Below are 26,698 nucleotides of genomic sequence, written 5' to 3' on the forward strand. Positions count from 1 at the left end.
TGCTTGACCCGCCTATGGCAACTGTGCTATCTGCAAGAACACTCTTAGAACCTCCTCCTCTGGGAACTCCGAACGCAACCTGCAAACACACAGACAGCGCCTCTAGCGGCCGTTTGCACTCCGACGCTCATGTTAGATCACAGAATCACTAGAAAATAATGTGTGTAAAAAATAGTGTGTTTGTATTTCTCTCTGATTCCCTTTTTATCTCCCTCTGTGTCTGTGCCTAACAGAATTCTGCTACGCTGTTCTCTGCGTGTGTCAGAATTTTGTTATGCTTTTGTACGAAAATGTACCACAGTCAGGGACGTGGGTGTCTGGGTTTTCTGTCTGTACCTTTCACGACACGGAGTGCACCTTTATCTGGGTCACGCCCCTCTCAGACAGTGACACGTGGAGGCATGCAACTCATATCTAACCGTGCACGTGCCACCACCTGAAGGGCTCTAGCGCATCTCTTTGTGCACCTAAGTTATTCCCTTGCGGAGTAACTTAGCGCGTTTCTTCCATCTGGGTGAAATCGCACATTCCCAGGAGAACGCCAGGTGTGGCTGGACTAGGCACACTCACCAAGCATTGCTCTCTGCATACACGATTTCCCCTTCACGATGCCATGCACGTAATGGGTTGAGAGAGTAACCAATCACTGACCGGTTTACTGACTCCCTCAGGCCACTCTCGTGCATGACTATACCGACGAGGAGCTCCTCTTTCTCTGAGGTATGATCATGCGAGGTCCATGCGTAACGCTCTCGCTGGGAATCTCAGTCCCAGTTTAACTGCGTGTAACACGAAACCCCGATGACAATGCACCCGATGACTGATCGGTGCTCTATTGCTTCTCGCGTTCTCCCCCGGGTGTTTATCTTGGAACTGATCTGTCGGTGGCCACTCGGTTACTGACAACCGATCCCCATACCGGGGGATCTCCTCCATGATTACTCAGCCACCTGATCCACGTGTCCCCCGTTTATCTTGGAACTGATCTGTCGGTGGCCACTCGGTTACTGACCACCGATCTCCATACCGGGGGATCTCCTCCATGATTACTCTGCCACCTGATCCACGTGTCCCCCAGCGAGTGGTCCATGTGGTTATCTGTTGCTGACGTCATCGACTACCGATGACCGATCGGATCAGTGTACATGAAATGTAATTTTTATTGGGTGACCTCGTTAAAAAACCCTTAAGAAGGGAAAAAGAGTGTCCCATTAAACTGTGCACAGTGTTAGAGTTTTTAACTGAAATAAAACTTGAGATTGGCTGCATTCCAAGTACGAGGAATGGCGCCTCCCTCCAAGGTCTCAAGCCTGTATGCCCCGTTTCCCAGGACTTCTGTCACCCTAAAGGGGCCAATCCACTTGGGGGACAGCTTGTTCTCCAACTGGTATGGGTGAGCCTTCTGCATTACCAGGTCAGCGACTTGGAACTGTCGGGGCTTTATCTTGGAATTGCGCTTATGCTCCACCCTTCTCTTTACTGCTTCCGCTTTGATTCTTGCCTCCTCTCTGACCTCGTCCAGCAGATCCAAGTTCACCTTTCTTTTTTCATTAGACTCCTCAGCCACAAAACTTTGAAAACGTGGCGAGCTCTCCCAAATCTCTCCCGGAATCATTGCATCCGACCCGTACACCAAGTTGAATGGTGTCTCTCTAGTGGTGGACTGAGGCGTGGTGTGGTAAGCCCACACTATTCTGGGAACCTCTTCCGCCCAGGTCCCCTTAGCCTTCTCGAGTCTTCTCTTCAGGCCCTTGAGTAGGACTCTGTTGGCGGACTCAACCTACCCATTTGTCTAGGGGTGCTCAACCAATGCGAACACCTACTTTATCCCGACCTCTGTGCACAGCTTGCCCAGTTGTTGGCTTGCAAAGTTTGTACCGTTGTCAGAAACTAGACGCCTCGGCACGCCAAAGCGACATACTATGTTCTTCCACACGAAGTGTTGTACTTTGTGAACTGTGATTTGCGCTATTGGCTCAGCCTCAATCTACTTCGTGAAGTATTCAATGGCCACTACAAGATACTTCATTTGTCTTATCGCCAAAGGAAAGAGCCCCAGAATGTAGATTCCCCATGTGTGAAAAGGCCACGGGCTGTAAATCGATATCAGCTCTTCTGACGGCGCCTTGTGCCATTCAGCGTACTATTGACACTACTTGCACTGTTGGGCGTACCTCGTATAATCTTCTCTTACTGTTGGCCAGTAGTACCCTGCATGGACAACCTTTGATGCCAAGGACCTACCACCAACATGGCCTCCACAAAATCCCTCGTGGAGCTCAGCCATTATTCGTGTACACTGATCTCCACTCACACACACCAAGATTGGGTGAGTGAACTCATGCCTGAACAACTCCCCATCCACAAGGGTGTACTTGGCAGAGTTTCTCTTAATCTTCTTTCCCTCCTCGGGTTCCAATGGGAGTATCCCATCAGCCAGGTAGCGCCTGTAGGGTGTCATCCATGTGTCCCCCTCCTCAACCGTGCATACCTGCATAGGATCCCCTTCTCCTAGCGAAACCGGGTAAGCGCACACACTGGGCTTCCTCAGCGTCTCCTGAGTCAACGACCGGTGACTCCTCGCCTTTCCCTTAAACGTATTGATCTGATGAACGCCTACCATATTATCAGCGACAAACGTCCGTGGTGATTTGAGGGTTTCCTGTATCACCGTCCTCTGCCTTCCCCCCTTGCCCGAACTTGCTTTCTTGGCTAGCAGGTCAGCTCGGGCATTATGCTCCCTTGGGACGTGCACCAGCTCAAACACCATGAACGCGCTCTTCAAGACTTCAACGTACCCTAGGTACGCGACCATCTGTGGATCCTTGGCTTGGTACTCCCCGATCACTTGACCCGTAACCAATTGGGAATCGCTCTTTACCAGCAAACTTCGTACTCTCATCTCCTTGGCTAAGAGCATTCCAGCTATGAGTGTTAGAATATATGGCCTTAAACGAGAGGGGGGGTGAATTGTTTAAGAAAGATTTTTGCAAACTTTTAACCTTAGAATGAAAATACTTTGAAAGAACCTTGATTTAGGATTCAGTTTTTCCAAAACTGTACCGACCAGGTAGTCGGGAGTGATGACGTGGCAGCAAGCGATAATATAGGCGTGTTGAGCGGAACACCTGGCTGACAGAAGGGAAGTACATCGGGAAGTCTATGTAGTCGCCAATCGTTAAGTTGGCGTTCTCCAATCTCTAGCATATCTAACCGGCGGTCACCAGGCTTGTATCATAGTCGCCGTATGTGGGTTTCGGCGACCAAATGGTTAGAGATCGCCGAAAGAAGGACATCGCCGAAGGATCAGGAAGGCTTGCTTAGGGCCTTCAGTGGGTACGAGTACGAAGGACGAAGTTATCAGATGATCATTCCCCAGCCAGAGGTTGAGGCAAGGGAACAGTTTACCAGAACATACATGATAAGCAAGTAAAACAGATCGTGATAGCGACAGGCGAGACCACAGAGAAGGTGTGCATGGTGACACCCCGTGCTCGCCACTAGAAGAGATCGCGCTCCAAGGCAGCTAAGCACCGAGTTACTCCCCGCATGGGTAACTTAGTCGAACAGCCTGAAGAGTAGAAGTGGCGCTCAAGTAGAGGACGCTCCAGATGTTGACACGTGTACTGCTGGAGATACCTTTGACATGGCAAGACTCTTGTACTCGAGTCAACCGGCAGGATCATCAGGCGCCCACCGTGGGGCCGTGTAAAACCTGTTTCCCATCCACAGCGTGAGTTCTTGAGGTTTCTGTGATTTTTGTGTGGTTGTGTGCTGGTGCAACCATTTTCGGCGTGTTCCACCGATCGTTCGAGTTCCATTCGGTGTATTAGCGTTTTTCACCGTTCGTTCGGAGTTTTGATCGGTAGTTTGACGTTCTTCACCGTTTGATTGAGCTTTTGTTCTGTGGATTGAGGTTTTTCACCGTTTGCTTGCGTTTTGTTCGGTGAATTGGAGTTTTTCCCCGTTCGTTCGAGTTCTTATTCGGAGAGTTGAAGTCTTTCGCTGTTTGTACGAGTTTCAATTGGTAAATTGAAGTCTTTACCATTCATTTGTGTTCTTGACCGGTAAATTGGGAGTTTTGGCGAAGAAGCAGTAGGTTTGTGCTGAGAACGCAAGTTTCTGTGAAGGTTCTGCGTCCGAATCGATCAGCGTGCTGTTGTGTTTGCGTTCCTGGAAGTTCTTGGGAGTTTGAGAGTTTTTTGACCGATTGATTGATGGATCGATCGTTTGTTGGTGAAGGTTTTGTTCGCTGAAGCTTGATCTGTCGATTTTTCATGAGAAAGATGAGAAGCACACGTTCAAGTCCCGTTGTGCCAGCTGCCGCAGAAGGCACCATAACTATGGCGCAGATGATGGAGATCATGCGCGCATTGCAAGAGAATGTGGAGGCATCGCGCATAGAGCAGGCAAAGATGCATGAAGACCTGGTCGCCTCTCAGGCCAGGAATGAAGAGCTCAGCAAAGTCACTGAGGAGTTGCGACAAGCTCTTCTGGAGCAGAGAGGACGCACAGTGGTTGAAGAAGTTGCGCCGTCGTCGCCACCGCGCGTTTTCCCGATGCCATTTGCTCAGGCGATCACGGACACGCCGATCCCTGCAAGCGTGGTACCTGTGAAAGCCTCTTTCACCGACATGGAGGATCCTGAGGCACATCTCACTATGTTCCACACGCAGATGATGCTGTCAGGAGGCTCAGATGCTGTATATTGCTAGATGTTTGTGAGCACGTTCCAGGGAACAGCGCTGGAATGGTTTGTTAGCCTGCCTACAGGACACATAACCAATTTCCAGCAGTTTTCGAAGCTTTTCGTCGACCAGTACATTGTGAACAAGGCGCCACCTAGGGTGTCTTATGATTTGTTTGACGTAAGGCAGTACTAGGGAGAGTCCCTCAGGGACTACGTGAGCCGTTTTGGAGCACAGATGGTGTGCTCGCCCGCTAAAGACGAGGAGATGTTGGTGTACGCCTTCAAAAAGGGCGTGCTGCCGGGACCTTTCTGTGAGGCACTGATTAGGGCACACCCCGCCACATTTGCTGAAGTTAGGCGACTTGCGGTGGCCCACATCGCCGACGAGAGTGAGGTTGCCGAGAAGAGAGGGAGCGTGGCCCCTGCTAGGCCACGAGCCCAGACTAGAATCCAGCCGCAGAGGGTGCTGGAGACGATGGCGGCCAAGAAGGATCAAAGGACTCGCCATCCTTATGATCCGAGGAAGAACAAGGGAAGGGGCCCAAGGCGCCCCAGGGAGTACAATCGCCCACCAAAGTACAAGTTTGTCATGGGGTAGGCGAATCTGATCGCCATTCCCAACATAGCAGCCAGGCTTAAGGCGCCTGAGATAGTGGGCGACAAGGTGTTGGGACCAAAACCAAACGCCTGGTGTGAGTTCCACCAGAGTTTTGGTCACACTGTTGATTCGTGTTTGGCCTTGGGATACCAACTCGACGACCTGGTCAAGAGCGGTTTTTTGAATGATTACCTGCTGGATAAGAGGACGGGAGGTGCGTCGAGCTCCCAGCCGGCGAGTGGTGAGGCTCAGCAGCATGAGATGCCCACTCATGGCGAGATCCACACCATCACTGGAGGTTTCTCGGGTGGTGGATGCACTGCATCACAGAGGAAGAAATATGCAAGGTCAGTGATGACGGTGGATATGTTCGAGGATCACTCGCCAGATGTGGACATCACGTTCACAAAGGAGGATCTTAGGGACGTTATGCCTCACGACACCGATCCCATAGTCATCTCGCTCGTCACGGCGGGAAGGAAAGTCCACCGGGTACTGGTGGACCAAGGAAGCTCGGCGGATGTAATTTTCTGGCCGACTTTCACGCAGTTGCAACTACCCCTTGACCAGCTAAGACCATATGGAGAGTGCTTGTATGGGTTCGCAGGCGACCAGGTGGAGGTCAGGGGGTACATTGAGCTGAGAACAACGTTCACGAATGAGGTGGCCTCGAGGACGGAGAAAATCAAGTACCTCGTTGTGAACGCCCCTTCAGCGTATAACATTCTGTTGGGGAGACCAACCCTCAACAGAATAGGAGTTGTGCCCTCAACTAGGCACATGAAGGTTAAGTTACCATCGATGGAGGGGGTGGTGATCACCATCAGATCTGACCAGAAGGAGGCGAAGAAGTGCTATGAAAATAGCCTGAAGAATAAGAGGTTAGTAAGTTACATCACCACGACGCCGCCTCCCGGTGTGAAGCCCAGGCCAACAGAATGGCGAGTTGTTGATGCAGCGATGGAAGTGGCCGCCGGAGGCGATGTCACTATGGTGGATGCTGAGCCGGAGGGAGAGAGCGCCGGACGGGAAGAAGAAGCGAGGGAATCGGGAATCGCCAGGGCGGTGATCGCCAGGGAAACCAGACCCAAACCCGTCGAGGAGTGGCTCAAAAGGGAAATCGGGGGAAAGGTCTTCAAGCTGGGAAGATCTTTGGAGGTTGAGCTCCAAGACCAGATCGCCAAGGTGATAGAACGGCATTTGGATGCTTTTGCATGGTCTGCTTCAGACATGCCGGGAATTGACCCCGACTTCTTGTGTCACCATTTGGCAATGGACACACAAGTCAGACCAGTGCGACAGAGAAGAAGGAAGTTTAATGAGGAGAGAAGACAGGCGATTAGGGATGAAACACAGAAGCTCCTCGCCGCAGGCCATATCAGGGAGGTCCAGTACCCTGAGTGGTTGGCTAATGTCGTACTGGTGAAGAAGAGCAACGGGAAGATGCTGAACAAGGCTTGCCCAAAGGATTCGTATCCTTTGCCAAGCATAGATGCTGAGTTTTCTGGACGCCTTCTCGGGGTACAATCAGATAAAGATGCATCCTATGGATGAAGAGAAAACTGCCTTCATGACTGAGAGATCGTGCTACTGCTACAAGGTGATTCCCTTCGGGCTGAAGAATGCGGGGGCCACGTACCAAAGATTGATGGATAAGGTACTTGCACCGAAGTTGGGAAGGAATCTGCAAGCGTACGTAGATGATATGGTCGTGACCTCGTTAGAGAAGTGCAAACACGTCTCAGACCTGGAGGAGTTGTTCACCACGATTGCCAAGTTCAGATTAAAGCTAAACCCCGAGAAATGCATTTTTGGCGTGGAGGCAGGGAAATTCTTGGGTTTTCTTTTGACTGAAAGAGGAATAGAGGCAAATCCTGATAAGTGTGCTGCCATATTGGCGACGAGGAGCCCGACTACCGTGAAGGAGGTGCAGCAACTTACAGGTCAGATGGCCGCCCTGTCTCGTTTCGTGTCAGCTAGTGGAGAGAAGGGCCATCTGTATTTCCAATGTTTGAGGCGAAACAATAAGTTTGTCTGGTCGAAGGAGTGTGAAGAAGCCTTCGTGAAGCTTAAAGAGTACCTAGCGAGCCCGCCGGTTTTGTGCAAACCCTTAGTAGGAACCCCTCTCAGGTTGTATTTTGCTGTGACTGAGAGGGCGGTGAGTGCGCTGCTCGCCCAAGATCAAGACCACGCTCAGAAGCCTATTTATTTCGTCAGCAAGGTATTGCAAGGCCCGGAGGTAAGGTATCAGGCCTTGGAGAAAGCTGCATTGGCTGTAGTATTTTCGGCGAGGAGGTTGCGCCACTATTTTCACAGCTTTACAGTGCTGGTGATGACCGACTTGCCCATCCAGAAAGTCTTGAAGAAGCCTGATGTGGCTAGGAGAATGGTAAAATGGGCGGTGGAGCTGTCGGAGTTCGACATCAAATATGAGCCCTGAGGACCGGTCAAGGGACAGATTTTCGCTGATTTTGTGGTCAAGCTCTCGTCACAAGCAGCATGAGTTGAAGGGGACGAATTTCGTTGGGTGCTTTCGGTGGACGGATCGTCTTACCAGCAGGGTAGCGGTGCTGGAGTCATTCTGGAAGGACCCAACGACGTGCTGATAGAGCAGTCCCTGAGGTTTGCCTTCAAAGGCAACAACAATCAAGCAGAGTATGAGGCGCTGATCGCCGGGATCTTGTTGGCTAAGGAGATGGGGGCTAGGGTACTGATGGCCAAGAGTGACTCATTATTAGTCACGGGACAAGTAATAGGCGAGTTCCAGGCCAAGGATCCACAAATGGCGGCTTACTTGGAGTATGTGCAGGAGTTGAAGAGTTCCTTTGTCTCATTTGAAGTAGTGCATGTGCCCAGAGAGCAGAATGCCCGAGCAGACTTGCTAGCCAAGCTCGCCTGTTCGGGCAAGGGGGGTAGGCAGAGGACAGTGATCCAAGAAACTCTGAAGACGCCTAGAGCATTTGTGGCAGACCACCTGGTTCTTTAGATAAGCAAGTCGACGGAGAAAGCGGCGAGGAGTCACAGGTCCTTGACTCAGGAGACCTTGAGATCGCCGAGAATAAGAGCATGTCGGGGGGAGAGGGTGAACATGACGCAGGTCTGCGCTACGCATGAGCCAGACACATGGATAACACAGTACCAGCGCTGCCTCGCAGATGGCCTTCTCCCGCTGGATCCGACGGAGGCTAGGAAGATAAAGAAGAACTCCAACAAGTTCACCATGATAGATGGCGAGCTGTATAGGTTTGGGTTTACACACTGTACCGCCCTGGTAGTCGGGAGTGATGACGTGGCATCCTGCTACAGTATAGGCGTGTTGGCAAGGCGCCAGGCTGGCAGAAGGAAAGGAAGTCGGGGGGCTCGTGAAGCCGCCAGTTATTAAGTTGGCGTGTTCCGATCTCCAGCATATCAGAATAGGCGATCACCGGGTTAAAGATGAAGTCGCCAGATGTGAACTCAGGCGACCAGGCATTTGGAGATCGCCAGAGAAGGCACATCGCCGAAGATGAAGGAGAAGCAAATTACGAAGGCGGCCGGCGAGACCACAGGGAAGGTGTATGAGGACACCCTAACTCGCCAATTCCAGTAGAGATCGCACTCCCAAGTTAGCTATGCACTGGGCAGTACCATGCATAAGTAACTTAGCCAAACGAGAGTAGAAGCAGCGCCAAGTCAAGGAGGCTCCAGATGATGGCACGTGTACGACTGGATGCGAGCCACGTGTCCAGGTTTGTAACTACCAGGAGAGAGAAAACAACCAGGTATATAAGAGTTCTCAACAAACTTTCTGAGGTACGCACGTTCAGTTTATACTCTTTACGCTTGCAAGTTATAGAGCTGACTGTGAGAGAGGATTTGCACGGTTCTTGTTCTCTTAGTATTGGGTGATTCGGTCACTGACTTGGGCGTTGGAATGCGATCGGCTGCAGCGGCGCCGCTCTGTTTCTTTGCAGGTTCTTGAGGTGGATCTCGAAAAGGAACGGAGGTGTGAAGCGGTGCGCACGTCGATCCTTTGACGAGGCAGTTTCCAGCGTTCCGGTCAACAGGCAGGATCATCAGGCGCCCACCGTGGGGCCGTGTAAAAATTGCTCCCATCCACAGCGGGAGTTCTTGGAGGTTTTCGAAGTTTTCTGCGTGGTTGTGTGCTGGTGCAACCATCGTTCGCTGTTTGCTTGAGTTTCGTTCGGTGAATTCGCGTTTTACACCATTTGTTTGGGTTTTCGATCGGTGGAGTGAGGTTTTTCTGCTGTTTGCGCGTAGTTTGTTCGGTGGAGTTCGAGTTCTTTCGCTCGTTTGGTTGTAGCGGTGGTTTCTGGTGAAGTTGTGGTTTTCTTTGAAGGTTTACGGTGTTCTTGAGTTTTCTTGCGCAGTTTCGCACAGTTTTCTCCGATTGATCGCTGAATCGATCTTGGTTGAAGTGTCGTTCGCTGCATTCTGTGATTCGCTGAGTTTCATGAGAAAAATGAGAAGCAATCGTTCAAGTCCAGTTGCGCCCGTTGCTGCCGAAGGCGCCGCTGCCATGACCATGGCGCAGATGGTAGAGATGATGCGTTCGTTGCAGGCAACTGTGGAAGCCTCACGCGTGGAGCAGGCGAGAATGCATGAGGACCTGGTCGCCTCTCGCGCCAGGAATGAGGAGCTCAGCAAGGTGACTGAGGAGCTGCGTCAAGCTCTTCAGGAGCAGCAAGGGCGTTCTTCTGCTGAGGAGGTGGCGCCGTCATCGCCACCTCGTGTTTTCCCTATGCCTTTTGTTCAGGCGATTACTGACACGCCTATTCCCACGAGCGTGGTTCCGGTTAAGGCTGTCTTTACCGGCGTGGAGGACCCAGAGGCTCACCTAACCACGTTCCATACGCAGATGATGCTGTCGGGAGGGTCAGACGCCGTCTACTGCAAGATGTTCGTGAGTACGCTCCAGGGAACGGCGATGGAGTGGTTTGTGAGCCTGCCTAACGGCCACATAACCAATTTTCAACAGTTCTCGAAGATTTTTGTCGAGCAGTACATCGTGAATAAGGCACCGCCCAGGGTGTCTTATGATCTGTTTGATATAAGGCAGTACCAGGGAGAGTCCCTCAGAGATTACCTGAATCGCTTTGGAGCGCAGATGGTCAGGTCGCCAGCCAAGGATGAAGAAATGCTGGTCTATGCCTTCAAAAAGGGCGTGCTGCCGGGACCATTCTGCGAGGCCTTGATCAGGGCTCACCCCGCGACGTTTGCTGAAGTCAGGCGACTTGCGGTGGCTCACATCGCTGACGAGAGCGAAGTCGCCGAGAAGAGAGGAAGCGTGGTTCCCGCCAGGCCACGCGCCCAGACCAGGATCCAGCCGCAGAGGGTGCTGGAAACAGCGGCAGCGGCCAGGAAGGACCAGAGGACTCGCCATCCTTACGATAGGAGGAACAAGGGAAGGAGCCAGGGGCGCCAGCAACCAGCACGCCGGGAATACAATCGCCCGCCTAAGCACAAGTTTGTCATGGGACTAGCGGATCTAATCGCCATTCCTAATATATCTGCTAGGTTGAAAGCGCCTGAGAAGGTGGGCGACAAGGTGCTGGGGTCAAAGCCGGATGCCTGGTGTGAGTTTCACCAAGGTTTTGGCCACACTTTGGACCCGTGTTTGTCCTTGGGATATCAGCTCGACGATCTGGCTAAGAGCGGGTTCCTAAATGACTATCTGCTGGACAGGAGGACGGGGGGAGTGTCAAGTTCCCAGCCAGCAGGTGGAGAAGCCCAGCAACACGAGATGCCTATCCACGGGGAGATCCACACCATTGCAGGGGGCTTCTCAGGTGGAGGTCAGGGGGTACATTGAGCTGAGAACCACGTTTACAGATGAGGCTGGGTCGAGGACGGAGAAAATCAAGTACCTCATCGTAAACGCTCCTTCAGCATATAACATCCTGTTGGGAAGGCCCACGCTTAACAGGATAGGCGCCATTCTGTCGACTCGGCACATGAAGGTAAAGTTGTCGTCCATGGAAGGGGTGGTGATCACAATCAAGTCTGATCAGAAAGAAGCGAAAAAGTGCTATGAGAATAGCATGAAAAACAAGAGATCAGTGAGTTATGTAACAACCACCCCACCTCCCGGTGTGAAGCCCAGATCGACGGTAACAGAGGAGGCCGCCGGAAGAGATGTGGAGATGGTGGACGCTGAGCTGGGGGAGAAGAATGCTGGTCTGGAGGAGGAAGAGGAGCGGAATCGCCCTGAGGAAGCGAGGGAGCAGGGAATCGCCAGGGCGGTGATCGCCAGAGAATCCAGGCCAAAACCTGTCGAGCAGTGGCTCGAAAAGGAGATCGGAGGAAAGGTCTTCAAGCTGGGAAGATCTCTGGAGGTCGAGCTCCAGGACCAGATCGCCAAGGTGATTGAGCGGCATCTGGACGCGTTTGCATGGTCCTCTTCGGACATGCCCGGGATTGATCCCGACTTCTTGTGCCATCATCTGGCGATGGACAATTTGGTGAGACCAGTGCGACAAAGGAGAAGGAAGTTCAACGAGGAGAGGAGGCAGGCGATCAGGGACGAAACACAGAAACTCCTCGCTGCAGGCCACATCAGGGAAGTCCAGTACCCTGAATGGCTGGCGAATGTCGTGCTGGTGAAGAAGAGTAACGGGAAATGGCGCATGTGCGTCGACTTCACCGACCTGAACAAAGCTTGCCCAAAGGATTCGTATCCTTTACCAAGCATAGATGCCCTTGTCGATAGTGCTGGAGGGTGTAAGTTGCTGAGTTTCCTGGATGCCTTCTCGGGATATAATCAGATCAAGATGCATCCCATGGATGAAGAGAAGACAGCCTTCATGACGGAGAGGTCGTGCTATTGCTACAAGGTGATGCCGTTTGGGCTGAAGAACGCGGGGGCCACATACCAGAGCCTGATGGATCGAGTACTTGCACCAATGCTGGGAAGGAACGTGCAAGCGTACGTCGATGACATGGTCGTGACCTCGCCGGAAAAAAGCAAGCACGTTGCCGACTTGGAAGAATTGTTCGCAACGATTGCCAAGTTCAGGTTAAAGCTCAATCCGGAGAAATGCATTTTCGGCGTGGAGGCTGGAAAGTTTTTGGGTTTCCTCTTGACTGAAAGAGGAATAGAAGCCAACCCAGACAAGTGTGCCGCCATCTTGGCGATGAGGAGCCCAGCTACGGTGAAAGAAGTCCAGCAGCTAACAGGTCAGATGGCAGCCCTATCTCGCTTCGTGTCAGCTAGCGGAGAAAAGGGGCATCCCTATTTTCAGTGTCTGCGGCGAAATAATAAGTTTGTTTGGACGAAAGAGTGTGAGGAAGCTTTCGTCAAGCTGAAGGAGTATCTAGCGAGCCCGCCGGTTCTGTGCAAACCGCTGGCGGGAACCCCTCTCAGGTTGCATTTTGCTGTAACTGAGAGAGCGGTGAGTGCGGTGCTCGCCCAGGATCAAGATCAGGCTCAGAAGCCTATCTATTTTGTGAGCAAGGTGTTGCAGGGCCTCGAAACGAGATATCAGGCCCTGGAGAAGGCTGCGCTGGCTGTGGTATTTTCGGCGAGGAGGTTGCGCCACTACTTCCATAGTTTCACAATACTGGTGATGACTGACCTGCCCATCCAGAAGGTCTTGAAGAAACCTGACGTTGCGGGAAGGATGGTGAAGTGGGTAGTAGAGTTGTCAGAGTTTGATATTAAATATGAGCCCCGAGGCCCGATCAAGGGGCAAATCTTTGCAGATTTCGTGGTTGAGCTCTCATCAGAGGCGACGCGGGTTGAAGGAGACGATTTCCGTTGGGTACTTTCGGTGGATGGATCGTCGAACCAGCAGGGCAGCGGTGCTGGAGTCATATTGGAAGGACCCAACGGCGTGCTGATCGAACAATCTCTGAGGTTCGCCTTCAAAGCCAGTAACAATCAAGCAGAGTGTGAGGCGCTGATCGCCGGAATTTTGCTGGCCAAGGAGATGGGAGCTACGGTGCTGATGGCTAAGAGTGACTCGCTGCTAGTCACGGGGCAAGTAACAGGCGAGTTCCAGGCTAAAGATCCACAAATGGCGGCTTACTTGGCGTATGTGCAGGAATTGAAGAGTTCCTTTGCCTCCTTTGAAGTAGTACATGTACCCAGAGAGCAGAATGCCCGAGCTGACTTGCTAGCTAAGCTCGCCAGCTCAGGCAAGGGGGGTAGGCAGAGGACGGTGATTCAAGAAACTCTGAAGACGCCGAGAGCATTTGTGGCAGATCACCTGGTCCTTCAGATCAGCAAGTCGACGGAGAACGTCGCGAGAAGCCATAAGTCCCTGATGCAAGAAACTCTGAGATCGCCGAGAATTAGAGCATGTCGAGGAGAGAAGGTGAATGTGATGCAGGTCTGCGCTACCCATGAGCCAGACACTTGGATAACACAGTACAAGCGGTGCCTGGCAGATGGCCTTCTCCCGCTGGATCCGACTGAGGCTAGGAAGGTAAAGAAGAATTCTAGCAAGTACACCCTGATTGATGGCGATCTGTACAGGTTTGGGTTCACTCATCCGCTCCTGGAGTGTATACACGGCGAGAAGTGCACGAGAATCATGGCGGAGCTCCACGAAGGTATATGCGGAAGCCACGTCGGGGGTCAAGCTCTGGCCGCGAGGACTCTCCGTGCAGGATACTACTGGCCATCCATGAGAGAAGATTGCAAGAAGTACGCCCAATGTTGTAAACAATGCCAGCAGCACGGCGATTGGCATAAGGCGCCTCCCGAGGAGTTGAAGTCGATTTATAGCCCTTGGCCATTTCATACCTGGGGAATCGACATCCTGGGACCTTTCCCGCTGGCGATCAGGCAGATGAAGTACTTGGTGGTGGCGATTGAATATTTCACCAAGTGGATCGAAGCAGAACCAGTGGCCCAGATCACCGCACACAAGATCGAAGGTTTCGTGTGGAAGAACATCGTGTGCCGGTTTGGAGTGCCTAAACGCCTGGTGTCGGATAATGGGACTCAGTTTGCAAGCCACCTGTTGAAGAAGCTCTGTGAAGGGGTGGGAATTCAACAAGTGTTTGCATCCGTCGAGCACCCTCAGACAAACGGCCAGGTGAAGTCAGCTAATCGGGTGTTGTTGAGAGGTTTGAAGAGAAGGCTTGAGAAAGCCAAGGGAAGTTGGGCTGAGGAGGTACCCCGTATAGTCTGGGCGTACCACACCACCGAGCAGTCAGGAACCCATGAGACCCCGTTCAGCTTGGTCTATGGGTGTGATGCCATGATTCCAGTGGAGATCCAGGAGAGCTCGCCGAGATTCCAGAACTTCGTAGAGGAAGGCTCGAATGAAGAGAGGAGGCTAAACCTGGATCTACTGGATGAGGTCAGGGAAGAGGCGAGATTAAAGGCGGAGGCGGTGAAGAGGAGGATCGAACGAAGATACAACTCGAAGGTGATGCCAAGGCAGTTTAGAGAGGGCGATCTGGTGATGAGGAAGGCCCACCAGTACGAGATGGAGAATAAACTGTCGCCCAAGTGGACTGGACCGTTCAGAATAACCGAGGCGCTCGGGAACGGCGCCTACCGCTTAGAGACGCTGGAAGGAGGGGCGATTCCTCGCACCTAGAACGCCACGCACCTGAAGTTGTACTATAGTTAAGAGCTTTGTAAGTAAAGACAAACACAAAGGTCATATTACAATGTCTCTGATGAAACAGTTTGAAGGGGGCACTCTTTTTTTCCCTAAGGAGGGTTTTTAATGAGGCCACCCAATAAAAGAAGAGTTTTCGAAGTATAAGGCGTTTTCAGATTGCATGTTTGCTATTTTCCAAAAGTTTTGAAGAAAGACCTTGTCGCTTGTACGTGATTTAAGGCAAGTAAAGATATATCGCATGCTTTCTAAAAGTTTTTAAGTCCTCATCGTTTTTCGGCGATCGGAGGCACCAGTTAAAGTTTTTAAGTCCTCATCGTTTTTCGGCGATTGGAAGCACCAGTTAAAGATTTAAAGTCCTCATCATTTTTCGGCGATCGAAGGCACCAGATAAAAGACCTCAACGCCCTCGCGCGTTCTGAGGCGAGATAAAGACCTCCTCGCCGTCGAGCGAGTGCAGGCGAGGAAGAGTAAAAAGTCCTCCGTGTTTCTGGGGGCGAGAAGATGTAACCCCTGGGGCAATGTAGAGGCACCAGTAAAAAGTCCTCCGTGTTTCTGAGGGCGAGAAGATGTAACCCCTGGGGCAATGTGGAGGCAAGTTAAAGACCTACTCGCCGATGAGCGAGTTCAGGCAAGTTAAAGACCTTCCCGCCGATGAGCGAGTTCAGGCAAGTTAAAGACCTTCTCGCCGATGAGCGAGTTCAGGCAAGTTAAAGACCTTCTCGCCGATGAGCGAGTTCAGGCGAGTTAAAGACCTTCTCGCCTACATGCGAGCTTAAGCAAGATAAAATCCTTCTCGTCTCGAACGAGTTCAGGTATGGTGCAGAGGGTGGAAGAAGTTTGGAAGGTGGCTAAGGTAGGTTCGAAGAGAACGCCTAGTCACCCAGTCTTTTGTTCTGAAGTTCAGGGAGGTAAAGAAGGATCCCAAAAGGCGTTTCTACCCCCAGACAAAGAAGCAATGGCCAAAGCATGAGGCTAGAAAGAAGCTGATATCACCAAGAGTCTTTGGCGATCAGGAAGAGTTCAAACAGCGGCGAGAAGGTTAAAACACCTGTTTGATGAAGCAGGTCGAGTGGAGCGGTGTTTAAGCCAGTGACTGAGTTGCAGTTCATTGCTCGAGGGATATTTTTACGATAAGGTTAATTGCCTTAAGATTACGAATTGTTAAGTGTTTGTTGCTTAAGGATGAAGTGATCCGAAGCAGTTAAGTCAAAGGTTGTACCTACAGTTTTCCTAAGTCATTTCTTTGAAATTAAACAAGCAAGGAAAGTTGAAGCGAGTGAAGAAGTTATAAAAGGAAAAACGTAGACCTTTGTCATTAACAGTTAACAGTTCAGAGCATATATACGAAGGGACATAAAGTTTATTACAAGTTATAATACAAGGGAAAGCACGAAGGTAGCAGATGAAGAAGAGTTGATTAGTCTTCAGCAGGAACGACTTTTCCATCCACCACTTCATTGTTCAGCGACACCATGCTGAGATCCAGGTCGGGGAATAGGCAAGCAAATTGTTCCCGCGCAGCTTTGAATCCAGCAGCCAGAATTTGAGCAGAGTTCAGCTTGAGTTCTTCAATTTGCTTCTAAAGTTCCTCAATCCGCTTCTTGAGGTCTTCAGTTTGCTCTTTCAGCTCTTTATTTTGTTGCTCCAGCTCTTCAACCTGTTTCTTGAGTTGTTCATTGGTCTCTTGAGCCTGGAGAAGGTCTTCAGTAACCTTCTTGGATTCCGCTTGTGCTTGGGCCAGTTCAGCAGCCACCTTTCCCTTCTCTGTGTTGGCCTCGACAAGATCGGCTATGGCGTCGTCCCTTGCCTTTTCCACTTGCCCAAGGAATTTCTCTCGGTCGACTGACCTCTGCTCCAATTTCTGCACCTTAGCGGCGTCAGTTTTCATGAGAGCCTCCAGGTCAACCACCCTGACGCGAAGAGGGACAATCTTGCTCTCCAGTTCGACCTTCTCTTGAGCAAGTTGATGCACCTTGTGGCGAAGGTCAGTGGCCTCCTTGCGCGCCAGCCTGAGCTCGGTGTTCATTGCATCCTCCACTCGGGAGTGTTCGATTTCTGCGAGCGTTAGGTTGAAAGACAACTTCTCCACCTCGACCCTCATGGTGCTGTTTTCTGTTTTGAGGTTGAAGAGGTCGTCTTGGAGCCTCCTGGTTGAGCTCTCCATAGCTCTGGTTATGATCGCCGGGATATCTTCTGCTATGGTCTTCAGCTTGGCAGTTAGAGGCTCCCACATCCTTGTGACCTCCAAAGGGAGGTTTGCTGCTTGGAGAGGCACCAGGTGAGCCTGTTATTGGTTCTCGTCGCCACCTTCCTTAGCGGGTTCTTCAGTAGGCGCTTCCTGGCGTGGCGACGGAATCGGGGATTCGGTGATCAGAATCGGAGAGGTATGAGCAACCTCATCCCCGATTGGAGCAACTTCTGCAGCTGAGGTGTTTGAAGGGGGACCCCCTCCAGCTGACACATATGGTGTAGAGGCGCTTGGGGGGTCCTCCATGAAGTTTGGCTCTTGGGCCTCAACTGCAGGTGGCGCAGTGGCCAGTGGGACCGCTTGGACTGGTGAGGCAGGAGCCTGTGGGGGTGGCGATGATGGAGGAGGAGCAGGCGTCGATGGAGGTGTTGAGGTTGGAAGAGGGGGTGGAGCAGGCGGTGAAGAAGGTGCCACCCTCTTCCTCTTTGAGACCAAACCGTCTTCGGTGTCCTCGTCATCTTCTTCCTCTTCCTCGTGGATCACCTGAGGGGCTTTCCTTTTAGGTCTCTTGAGGACCAATTTCTTGCGTTGGGCAGGTTCCTTAGGTGGCGATCGCCCGTGGACGATGGCTGTCTCCACCACCGAGTTAGGCACCGTTTGAGAACCCGTCGCCAACCCGTGGTTTCGAGCGAGCGCCTTCAGTTCAGCGAGCATGCCTTTGCCCAACATGTTATCTACATGGAACGAAAATGCATGGGTTAACTCAAGGAAAAAATAAGTGCGTAAGGTAGTACAGAGCAAAGCAGATGATATGTGCAGGAAAGATAAAACCAAAGTCTTGCGCATAACGCACAAGACGCCCAGAAACAGTTAAACAGAAGCAGTATTAAAACAACAGTTTTTAATGTTCTAACCTATTCGAATTTCTAGCTGGTCTTCGTAGAATTCGAAGCAGATCAAGGTGGTGGTAAGGAAAGTAATGTTGGCGTCCGCCACCCTTTTCCAGAAGAGACAGAGATCTCTGTCCAATGCTCCCATGCTGTCAGGACTTCTGGGTCTCCTGAAGCAGTTCTTGGACTCTTTCTTCCCCTTGTCCACCCAGTACAAGGGGAAGCCGTCGAGAAGGGAGGCGTCTTTGTCATTAGCGTGTACTTGGACGAACTTCCCCTTCCAGTCCTTGTAGGATTGCTGGAAGATAGCAAAGATGGACCTCCCAGCAATCGCGTTCAAGCTAACCCACAGGCGGTCTCCTGGGTGCTTGGCTTCGAAGAGGAATAGGAACACGTCCACTGATGCGGGCAACCCCAGATGGTCGCACATCACTTGGAAAGCTCGAACAAACGCCCAGCTGTTGGGGTGAAGCTGGGCAGCGGCAATGTTGAGCTCGGTAAGGAGTTCCCTCTCGAATCGTGTGAAAGGGAACTTGAGTTTCACCTTCTTGAATAAGGTCGTGTAGACGAAGCAGAAAGGCCCGTCGGCACTCACCTTGTCATCGGCACAAACAGGCAGATCGGGGGGGCAAGGCAGCACCATCATCCTTTCGTCGTGTTCCTTATGAAATGATTGATGAGGCTCATCCCCCTTAGTCAGCCGCAAAACTGCTCCCGCAGTGTTCACAGAGGATGTCTCCCTCAGAAGGGTCGAGTTGGCCCAGGGATACAAGGTTTTGAAGTCTGGCAAGGGAACGGGGGCTCCTCCGGCGATAGGTGGAGTCGCCTGGGCCAGGACAGGACGGGAAGAGGCAGGCCTCTCAGCCTGGGAAGATGAAGCGCCACGAACTCGTGGTGGATCGTGTGCTTGAGAAGGGGGGTTTCTTGATGAAGGAGGAGGATTCGAGGTGATCTTTGTGCGAATCATGGTTGCAGCTACAAAGGAAGAAGAAAAGGAAAAATGATCAGGGGTTACAGAGGCTGACTCGATCATAGAAGGAAGGTGAAAAACGAACGAATGTAGGTTCGTTGCGACGATTGACGAAGCCCTAAGTTACGCAGTAGGAGAAATGGAAAAGCAACCCACAGCGTATGCACCAGGCAGTTACAGGATGATGCGAATCGGTTAAAATGCAAGGAAAACCAGCAGAAGAAGGAAAGTAGGTACCTTTTGATGAACAGGAAGACGATGAAGGTTGATGGTGATTCAGAATGCTGGAGAGCGCTGAGAGTTTTCCGCAAAAGAAAGTTAGAGCGTTCGTGAATGCGAGGGAAAGTGATGGAACAGTGTTGAGTGAAAACAGGTTTAAGGGTTTTTTCGAAATGGGTTTAGGAAGTGCAAACGGCAACTGAAGAGAGCCGTTGATGAAGCCACGTGTCGAGCGATGGGCGAGGGGTTTGGTGGAGCGTCAGAAAAGCAGAAGGTACAACCGTTTGGAATTCTGCGTCAGTGCCACGTAGACCGGTGTTGACGTGACTCTTTCAGTCTTTTCGCTAGACAAGTCTTCGCTTAAGACTGAGGGGCTTGTGTACCGCCCTGGTAGTCGGGAGTGATGACGTGGCATCCTGCTACAGTATAGGCGTGTTGGCAAGGCGCCAGGCTGGCAGAAGGAAAGGAAGTCGGGGGGCTCGTGAAGCCGCCAGTTATTAAGTTGGCGTGTTCCGATCTCCAGCATATCAGAATAGGCGATCACCGGGTTAAAGATGAAGTCGCCAGATGTGAACTCAGGCGACCAGGCAGTTGGAGATCGCCAGAGAAGGCACATCGCCGAAGATGAAGGAGAAGCAAATTACGAAGGCGGCCGGCGAGACCATAGGGAAGGTGTATGAGGACACCCTAACTCGCCAATTCCAGTAGAGATCGCACTCCCAAGTTAGCTATGCACTGGGCAGTACCATGCATAAGTAACTTAGCCAAAATGAGAGTAGAAGCAGCGCCAAGTCAAGGAGGCTCCAGATGATGGCACGTGTACGACTGGATGCGAGCCACGTGTCCAGGTCTGTAACTACCAGGAGAGAGAAAACAACCAGGTATAAAAGAGTTCTCAACAAACTTTCTGAGGTACGCACGTTCAATTTATACTCTTTACGCTTACGAGTTATAGAGCTGACTGTGAGAGAGGATTTGCACGGTTCTTGTTCTCTTAGTATTGGGTGATTCGGTCACTGACTTGGGCGTTGGAGTGCGATCGGTCGCAGCGGCGCCGCTCTGTTTCTTTGCAGGTTCTTGAGGTGGATCTCGAAGAGGAACAGAGGTGTGAAGCGGTGCGCACGTCGATCCTTTGACGAGGCAGTTTCCAGCGTTCCGGTCAACAGGCAGGATCACACACCCACTCCTAGAATGTGTGCACGGAGAAAAATGCACTAGAATTATGGCCTAGCTCCATGAAGGGATATGTGGAAGTCACGTCGGGGGTCGAGCTCTGGCTGCAAGAACTCTCCGTGCAGGTTATTACTGGCCAACGATGAGGGAGGACTGCAAGAAGTATGCACAGTGTTGCAAGCAATGTCAGCAGCACGCTGATTGGCACAAGGCGCCTCCAGAAGTGTTAAAGTCAATTTACAGCCCTTGGCCGTTTCATACGTGGGGAATTGACATTCTGGGACCTTTCCCATTGGCGATCAGGCAGATGAAGTACTTGGTGGTGGCGATTGAATACTTCACCAAGTGGATCGAAGCAGAACCAGTAGCCCAGATCACCACACACAAGATCGAGAGTTTTGTATGGAAGAACATCGTGTGCCGGTTTGGTGTGCCTAAGCGCCTGGTGTCAAACAATGGGACTCAGTTTGCAAGTCACCTACTGAAGAAGCTGTGCGAAGAGGTGGGAATACAACAGGTGTTTGCATCCGTCGAGCACCCTCAGACTAATGGCCAAGTAGAGTCTGCCAATCGGGTGTTGCTAAGAGGTTTGAAGAGAAGGCTAGAGAAAGCTAAGGGATCGTGGGCTGAAGAGGTACCCCGCATAGTTTGGGCGTACCATACCACCGAGTAGTCAGGAACCCACGAGACTCCGTTCAGCTTGGTCTATGGATGTGATGCAATGATTCCAGTTGAAATCCAGGAGAGCTCGCCGAGATTCCAGAATTTTGTGGCGGAGGACTCGAACGAAGAAAGAAGGTTGAATCTGGATTTACTGGATGAGGTCAGGGAGGAGGCAAGGGTAAAGGCTGAGGCAGTGAAAAGGAGGATTGAGCGAAGGTATAACTCGAAGGTGATGCCAAGGCAGTTTAGAAAGGGCGACCTGGTGATGAGGAAGGCCCACCAGTACGAGATGGAAAACAAGTTATCGCCTAAGTGGACAGGACCGTTCAGAATAACCGAGGCGCTCGGAAACGGCGCCTACCACTTAGAGACGTTAGAAGGAGGGGCGATTCCTCGCACCTGGAATGCCACAGACCTCAAGTTATATTACAGTTAAAGCGTTGTAAGTAAAAACGAAGATGAAGAGATTTGCAAGCTTTCTGTTCAAACAGTTTGAAGGGGGCACTCTTTTTTCCCTAAGGAGGGTTTTTAATGAGGCCACCCAATAAAGAAGAGTTTTCAAAGTTTAAAGCTTCTAAGATTGCATGCTTGTTGTTTCGAAAGTTTTAGAAAAAAGACCTTATCACTCGTACATGATTCAAGGCAAGTTTAAAGTTATGTTGCATGCTTTCTAAGTAAAAGTTTTAAAGTCCCCATCGTTTTTCGGCGATTGGCGGTGATCCTGCCGGCAACTTGAACGTGGGTGGATCGCTTCGTAACACTTTCTGCCCTGTCTTCGCGACTGCGTCTCCTGAAGTATCACCTTCTGAACTCTCTCTCTCAGATGTCTTCAAAATGTGACCTGCAAAATACACAGACGACGCCTCTAGCGGCCGTTTGCACTCCGACGATCAAGTTAGTTCAACAGAACCACCAGAAACTGGAAACTTAGTAAAATGTGTGTGTGAGAAAAACTTGCCTCTGTTTTTCCTTTCTCTTTCCCCTCACTCCACTCTGATTCTGCCTTTTATCTCTTTTCCCTGCTTCTGGGCATAACAGAATTCTGTTATGCTTTTCTGGCATGTTCAGAACCCTGTCGTGCTTTTCAGAGAAAGCGTACCTTCAGAATCAGCAATGGGGAGCGTGAGAGTCTGCGCATGTCTGCGCTTGGCTGCGCCTGTCTGTACCTTTAGGGTACGGAGTGCTCTTTTGTCTGGACCGCACCCCTCTCAGATGGTGACACGTGGAGGCCTGCAACTCACATCTAACCACACACGTGTCACTTACTGGAAGGGCTCTAGCGCCTCTCTTTGTCTGCCTAAGCTACGCCCTTGCGGAGTAACTTAGGATGCTTCTCTTATCTGGGCAAATTGCGTACTCTTAGGAGAACGTCGGGTGTGGCTGGTCTAGGCGCACTCACCAAACGTTACTCTCTGCGTAGGCGACTTACCCTTCAGGATGACACGCACGTAATGGGTTGAGGGAATCACCAATCACCGACTGGCTTACTAGTTCCCTCAGGCCACTCTCGTGCATGATTCCTTGAGGTGTGCCATGCGAGGTCCATGCGTAACGCTCTCGCTGGGAACCTTAGTCCCAGTTTAACTGCGTGTAACGCGAGACCCCGATGACAATACACCCGATGACTGATCAGTGTTTATTCGCTACTCGCGCTCTGCCTCCAGGCGCGAGTCTGGGAACTGGTCTGCTGGTGGTCACTTGGCTACTGACCACCGATCACCATTCTGGGTGATCTTTCCCCCGACCTCTCTGCGCCTGATCTGTCGGTGTAACTTGGTTACTGACCACCGATCACCTCTCTTGGCGATCGTCCCCCTACCTCTCTGCACCTGGTCCACGTGTCACCCTGCGAGTGGTCCACGTGGTTCTCTGATGCTGATGTCATCGACTACCGATGACCGATCGGATCACAAGCCCCCAGTCTCGAGTCGAGAACTCGTTCTCAGCGAAGAGACTAAGTGGTCGTGCCCTCAGTCCACGTGGTAAGTGGGGCCGCCTCACGTGCCACCTCACGTGCTGCTTCTTTAACGTTTGGACTTCCTTCTTAATCTCGCGACACGTGGCCCATCAACGGCCAGCGTGTGCGTCGCTAGCGCTTCTTTATTCAAATGGCGCGCCCTTCCACTGTTCCTTCATCTTCTTCATTTGACTCCCAAACTCTCTGCGAACCTTCTTCTGCGCACCCATCTTCTTCGAATTCTCTGTGATCCTAAACTCCTACGATCATCCAAAGGTATGGTTTTTCTTTTCCCTGGCCCCTTTTTGGTCATCTTTACCGATTGCATTTACATTCTAGTTATCATGCATCCACTTCCCTGTTTTTCTTCTTCTCAACCCGCGCTAGGGTTTTTCTCATGTTTCCGCTTTGGCTTCTGCCTCCCTTCTTTCTCCTTTACCTGGGCATTTCTCCCTCATTCCCCTCTCTGTTTTTCACCGACCATCCATCACTCTCTCCCTTTCTATTTCTGACCCTTCGTTTTTCCTCCATTGCAGCTATCTCTCGATGGCTCGCTTGAAGCAGACCGCTCGTGTCCTTGCCTCTTCTTCTGGTGCACAGCCCTCCGCGAGTGCACCAGCTTCGCCACCGCCTGTTGTCACCTCATTCCATGACAACGCCAAAGTCTATGACTGGGCCCCTCTGGCGTTGCTATCTGAAACGTCCATCTTGCTACCGAGGATCATCTTAACTCGCTTCTGAGCCACGACCCGGAGAACCCTCGTGTTCCATAGACAGGGAAAACGACTTCCACATCCGAGTCCGCATCCCTCCCCGAGGGATGCCCATTTGCGCTGACGACAGGGCCACCAATGGGGTGCCCTTCGTTTTTGTTTACTCCGCGATCTTCAAAAGGCTGAAGCTGCGACTCCCCTTCACCTTCTTCGAGAAAGAGCTGATGATGGAGTTGAATGTCGCGCCCTGCCAACTCCACCCCAAGCCTGGGCCTTCATCCGGGCGTTCCAGATTCTGTGCAACTACTTTGGGCACAACGCCTCGGTGGAGGTGTTCCTCTACTTCTTTGAGGCGAAGAAACCAGGGGATAGGTTTTGGGTCAGCCTGAACGGGGTTGCTGGACGGGTGCTTCTGGGCCTGTACCAGCAGTCCTTCAAAGACTGGAAGGGCAGATTTTATATGATATCCGCCACCCCACAAAGCCCTCATCTGCTCGAGGGGTACCCCCTCTACTGGGTTCCCCAGGTTCAATTTAAGAAACCCAAGGATCTCCAGACCATGGCCCCTACGAGCGCGAGCTGTGTGGGCTGCTCCTGGGGGCTAAGTATGACTCCGCTCGCCTCATCAAGGATGAGTTTGATGTGGTTTCCCTGAAGAAATATATAGGTAGTTCTTTCTCTGCCGCCCCTTAGGACATTTATACTTCCTCATGCATGCTCTTATACTTTTCACCTTGCTTGCGTCTCTTAGCTGTCTAATTTCCCTCTTTCTTGCCTATGCAGATTCAATGTCAGGGAAAGATAGGAGGTTGGCGGTGTTGGAGCTCGCTAAACGCCGAGCGGCCAAAGGGACTGGCTCTTCCTCTTCCACCACTGAGCCAATCGAAGCCCCTCCGCTCTCGGTCGCGCCAGCCGAAGGCCCTGAGCAAGGGAAGAAAAGGAAGAGACTGGTGAAGGCTTCTTCGCTGGTACCTACTGCTGCTGCTGCCTCAGTGGAAGAGGAAAGCTCAGGCTCCCCCCTCATTCACCGCCAGAGGAAGAAAGCAGTAGCGAGGGGGTCTCGTCTCTCCAGCCTGGAGGGATAGAGGTGGTAGAGGTAGAGGAAGGTTCACCACCTCCCTCTCCCTCTACTCGATCGGCCCCAGAGCCCGCATGTCCCCTTCTCCTGGTCAAAAATCGCCCCCAACCTCTCAACCACCAACTTCCCCCCAGCAGGCCAATCACCTGGTCCATCCGCTCACCCTGCTGGGGGTGTTTCTGCTCAAAAAGAGTGTGCCCCGCCTCCAATGACAATCTCCACCGCCAATGTTGAACATGGTGGGTCTGGCTCGCGCCCAAGCAACACTGGAGCCAACCATGAGAACTTCAGCAGAGTTATCTCCATGGTGCGACAGCACATCAGCAATGGGGAGCTCGTCGACTGGAGCGGGGAGGAGATAGACGCACACCTTGCCAAGCAGGTGGTGCTCTCGCTGGAGTTCTCCAACCAGCATCGCAAGCAGAAAGCCCTGGAGAAAAGGGTGAAGGAACTTGAGCACGACAACGAGTCGCTGCACAGTGACCTTGAAGCCGCTCAGGGGTCTGTCGAGCTGATGCGAGGCATGGTGGAGAAGGCCAGGAGGGAGTACTTGCTGCAGGTCCAGGAGACCATCAAGATGGAGATCTTGATGGGGCAGACTGTTGGTCCCCTGGACTGGAAGGTGGCAGAGTTACAGGCTGAGAATTCCTCTTTGCTCGAACGGAGTCAGAGGGTGGAGGAGTTAGAGGCTGAGAACTCCTCCCTACGCCAACAGGATTCTCAGCGGGTAGAGATGCTCAAGGCCGCCAAGGAGGCAACTGCTGCCGCCGAAAAGAAGCTTGAGGAGGCAGTGGGCAAGCTGTCTGAGGCTGCCTCCTCCCTTGCTACCCTTACCACGCAGAGGGATGCTGCAGAGGCTTCGAGGCGAAGTCTGGAGGCGGAGAAAGAGGACTTGATGAACGTGGGCGCCGATTCCCTCATTGATGGATTCGAGCTGGCGCTCGAGCAAGTCCGCTGCGTCCTTCCAGAACTGGACCTTGCGCAATTCAGCATTCATCACTCGGTGGTAGATGGGAAACTTAAGCCTCCTACTCCCTGAATCTCTTCCTTCTGTAATTTTGACTTCTTCTGTACAAAGTTTCATTTTGTAACCTTATGTTTCTGCACCATTCAACTCTTTGTAACTGACAATTGTATGAACATCTCTGGTGATATACCTTGGTTTCAATTGCTCAATTTTTCTTTGTATTTTCTTTGGACTCCACTTACTTTTATGTGCGCGACTAACTGTTAGCTAGTTTAGGTTCAGCGCGATCTTGGGCTTTGCCTTTCCTTTCGCACACGACTAAGTGTCAACCAGCTTAGGCTTAGCGCGATCTGCTTCTCTTACTCTTTGCGCGCGACTAAGTGTTAACCAACTCAGGCTTAGCGCGATCTGCATGATCTCGACTGGCTGTTCCCTCAGCTTAACAGTCCTCGTGCGCTGCTTTGTACTACTAGCCAATTACTGACGACTCATCGGTGATCGCTCTTTAGTCCTTACTTAGCTTTCTCTGTCGCTCTAGCGCTAAGTGCATAAAGGACCTTGACATCGATTGCTCAAAGTGAGGCCTCATCTTGGGGGAAAGGAAGTGTTTCTCGCTAACCCCTTTCCCTTTCCCCGAGGTCATCACCCTTTGGCGGGTTGAGTCGCTCACTCCCTGTCTCACTCCTGGGGTGAGAAAGGTTTTCTGACTGAGAGTCTTACTGGGCCAATATTGGTGCATGCCAAGTGGGTAAGGACGTTTTATCAAAACCTTTCCTTTCCCTCTGTTGGTCCTACTAGCACCCCTGGCTTTTCAAACCTTTCTGCTTGCGCTCACACCTGGGGTGAGGAAGACTTAGATCGGTGCCAGTACTTGTGCCTAGGGCAAGTAGGGCCTAACCAATCACCTGCACTTGCACCCGGGGCAAGGAGGATTTTAACTTTAATACTTGAGCACACTTGATATGCTGGAAATTTTTCTTTAATTGGGTGGCCTCGTTAAAAACCCTCTTTAGG

The 26,698-nt window shown here is 51.7% G+C and overlaps 2 protein-coding genes across 2 annotated transcripts; one reads left to right on the plus strand and one right to left on the minus strand.

The window, feature by feature from the left end:
* Positions 1–2,152: 2,152 nt before the first annotated feature.
* LOC137824851 (uncharacterized) lies at positions 2,153–2,770 on the minus strand. The gene has a single exon (XM_068630529.1). It carries the CDS (start codon positions 2,768–2,770, stop codon positions 2,153–2,155), a length of 618 nt encoding a protein of 205 aa, XP_068486630.1.
* Positions 2,771–4,343: 1,573 nt separating this feature from the next.
* On the plus strand, positions 4,344–25,756 carry LOC137824852 (uncharacterized). Its single transcript, XM_068630530.1, has 3 exons — positions 4,344–4,649; positions 25,130–25,518; positions 25,708–25,756. The coding sequence occupies exons 1-3, from the start codon at positions 4,344–4,346 to the stop codon at positions 25,754–25,756; spliced, it is 744 nt and encodes a 247-aa protein (XP_068486631.1).
* The last annotated feature ends 942 nt before the right edge of the window (positions 25,757–26,698 follow it).

Source organism: Phaseolus vulgaris, chromosome 8 (assembly GCF_000499845.2).
Source record: "Phaseolus vulgaris cultivar G19833 chromosome 8, P. vulgaris v2.0, whole genome shotgun sequence".
NCBI lineage: Eukaryota > Viridiplantae > Streptophyta > Magnoliopsida > Fabales > Fabaceae > Phaseolus > Phaseolus vulgaris.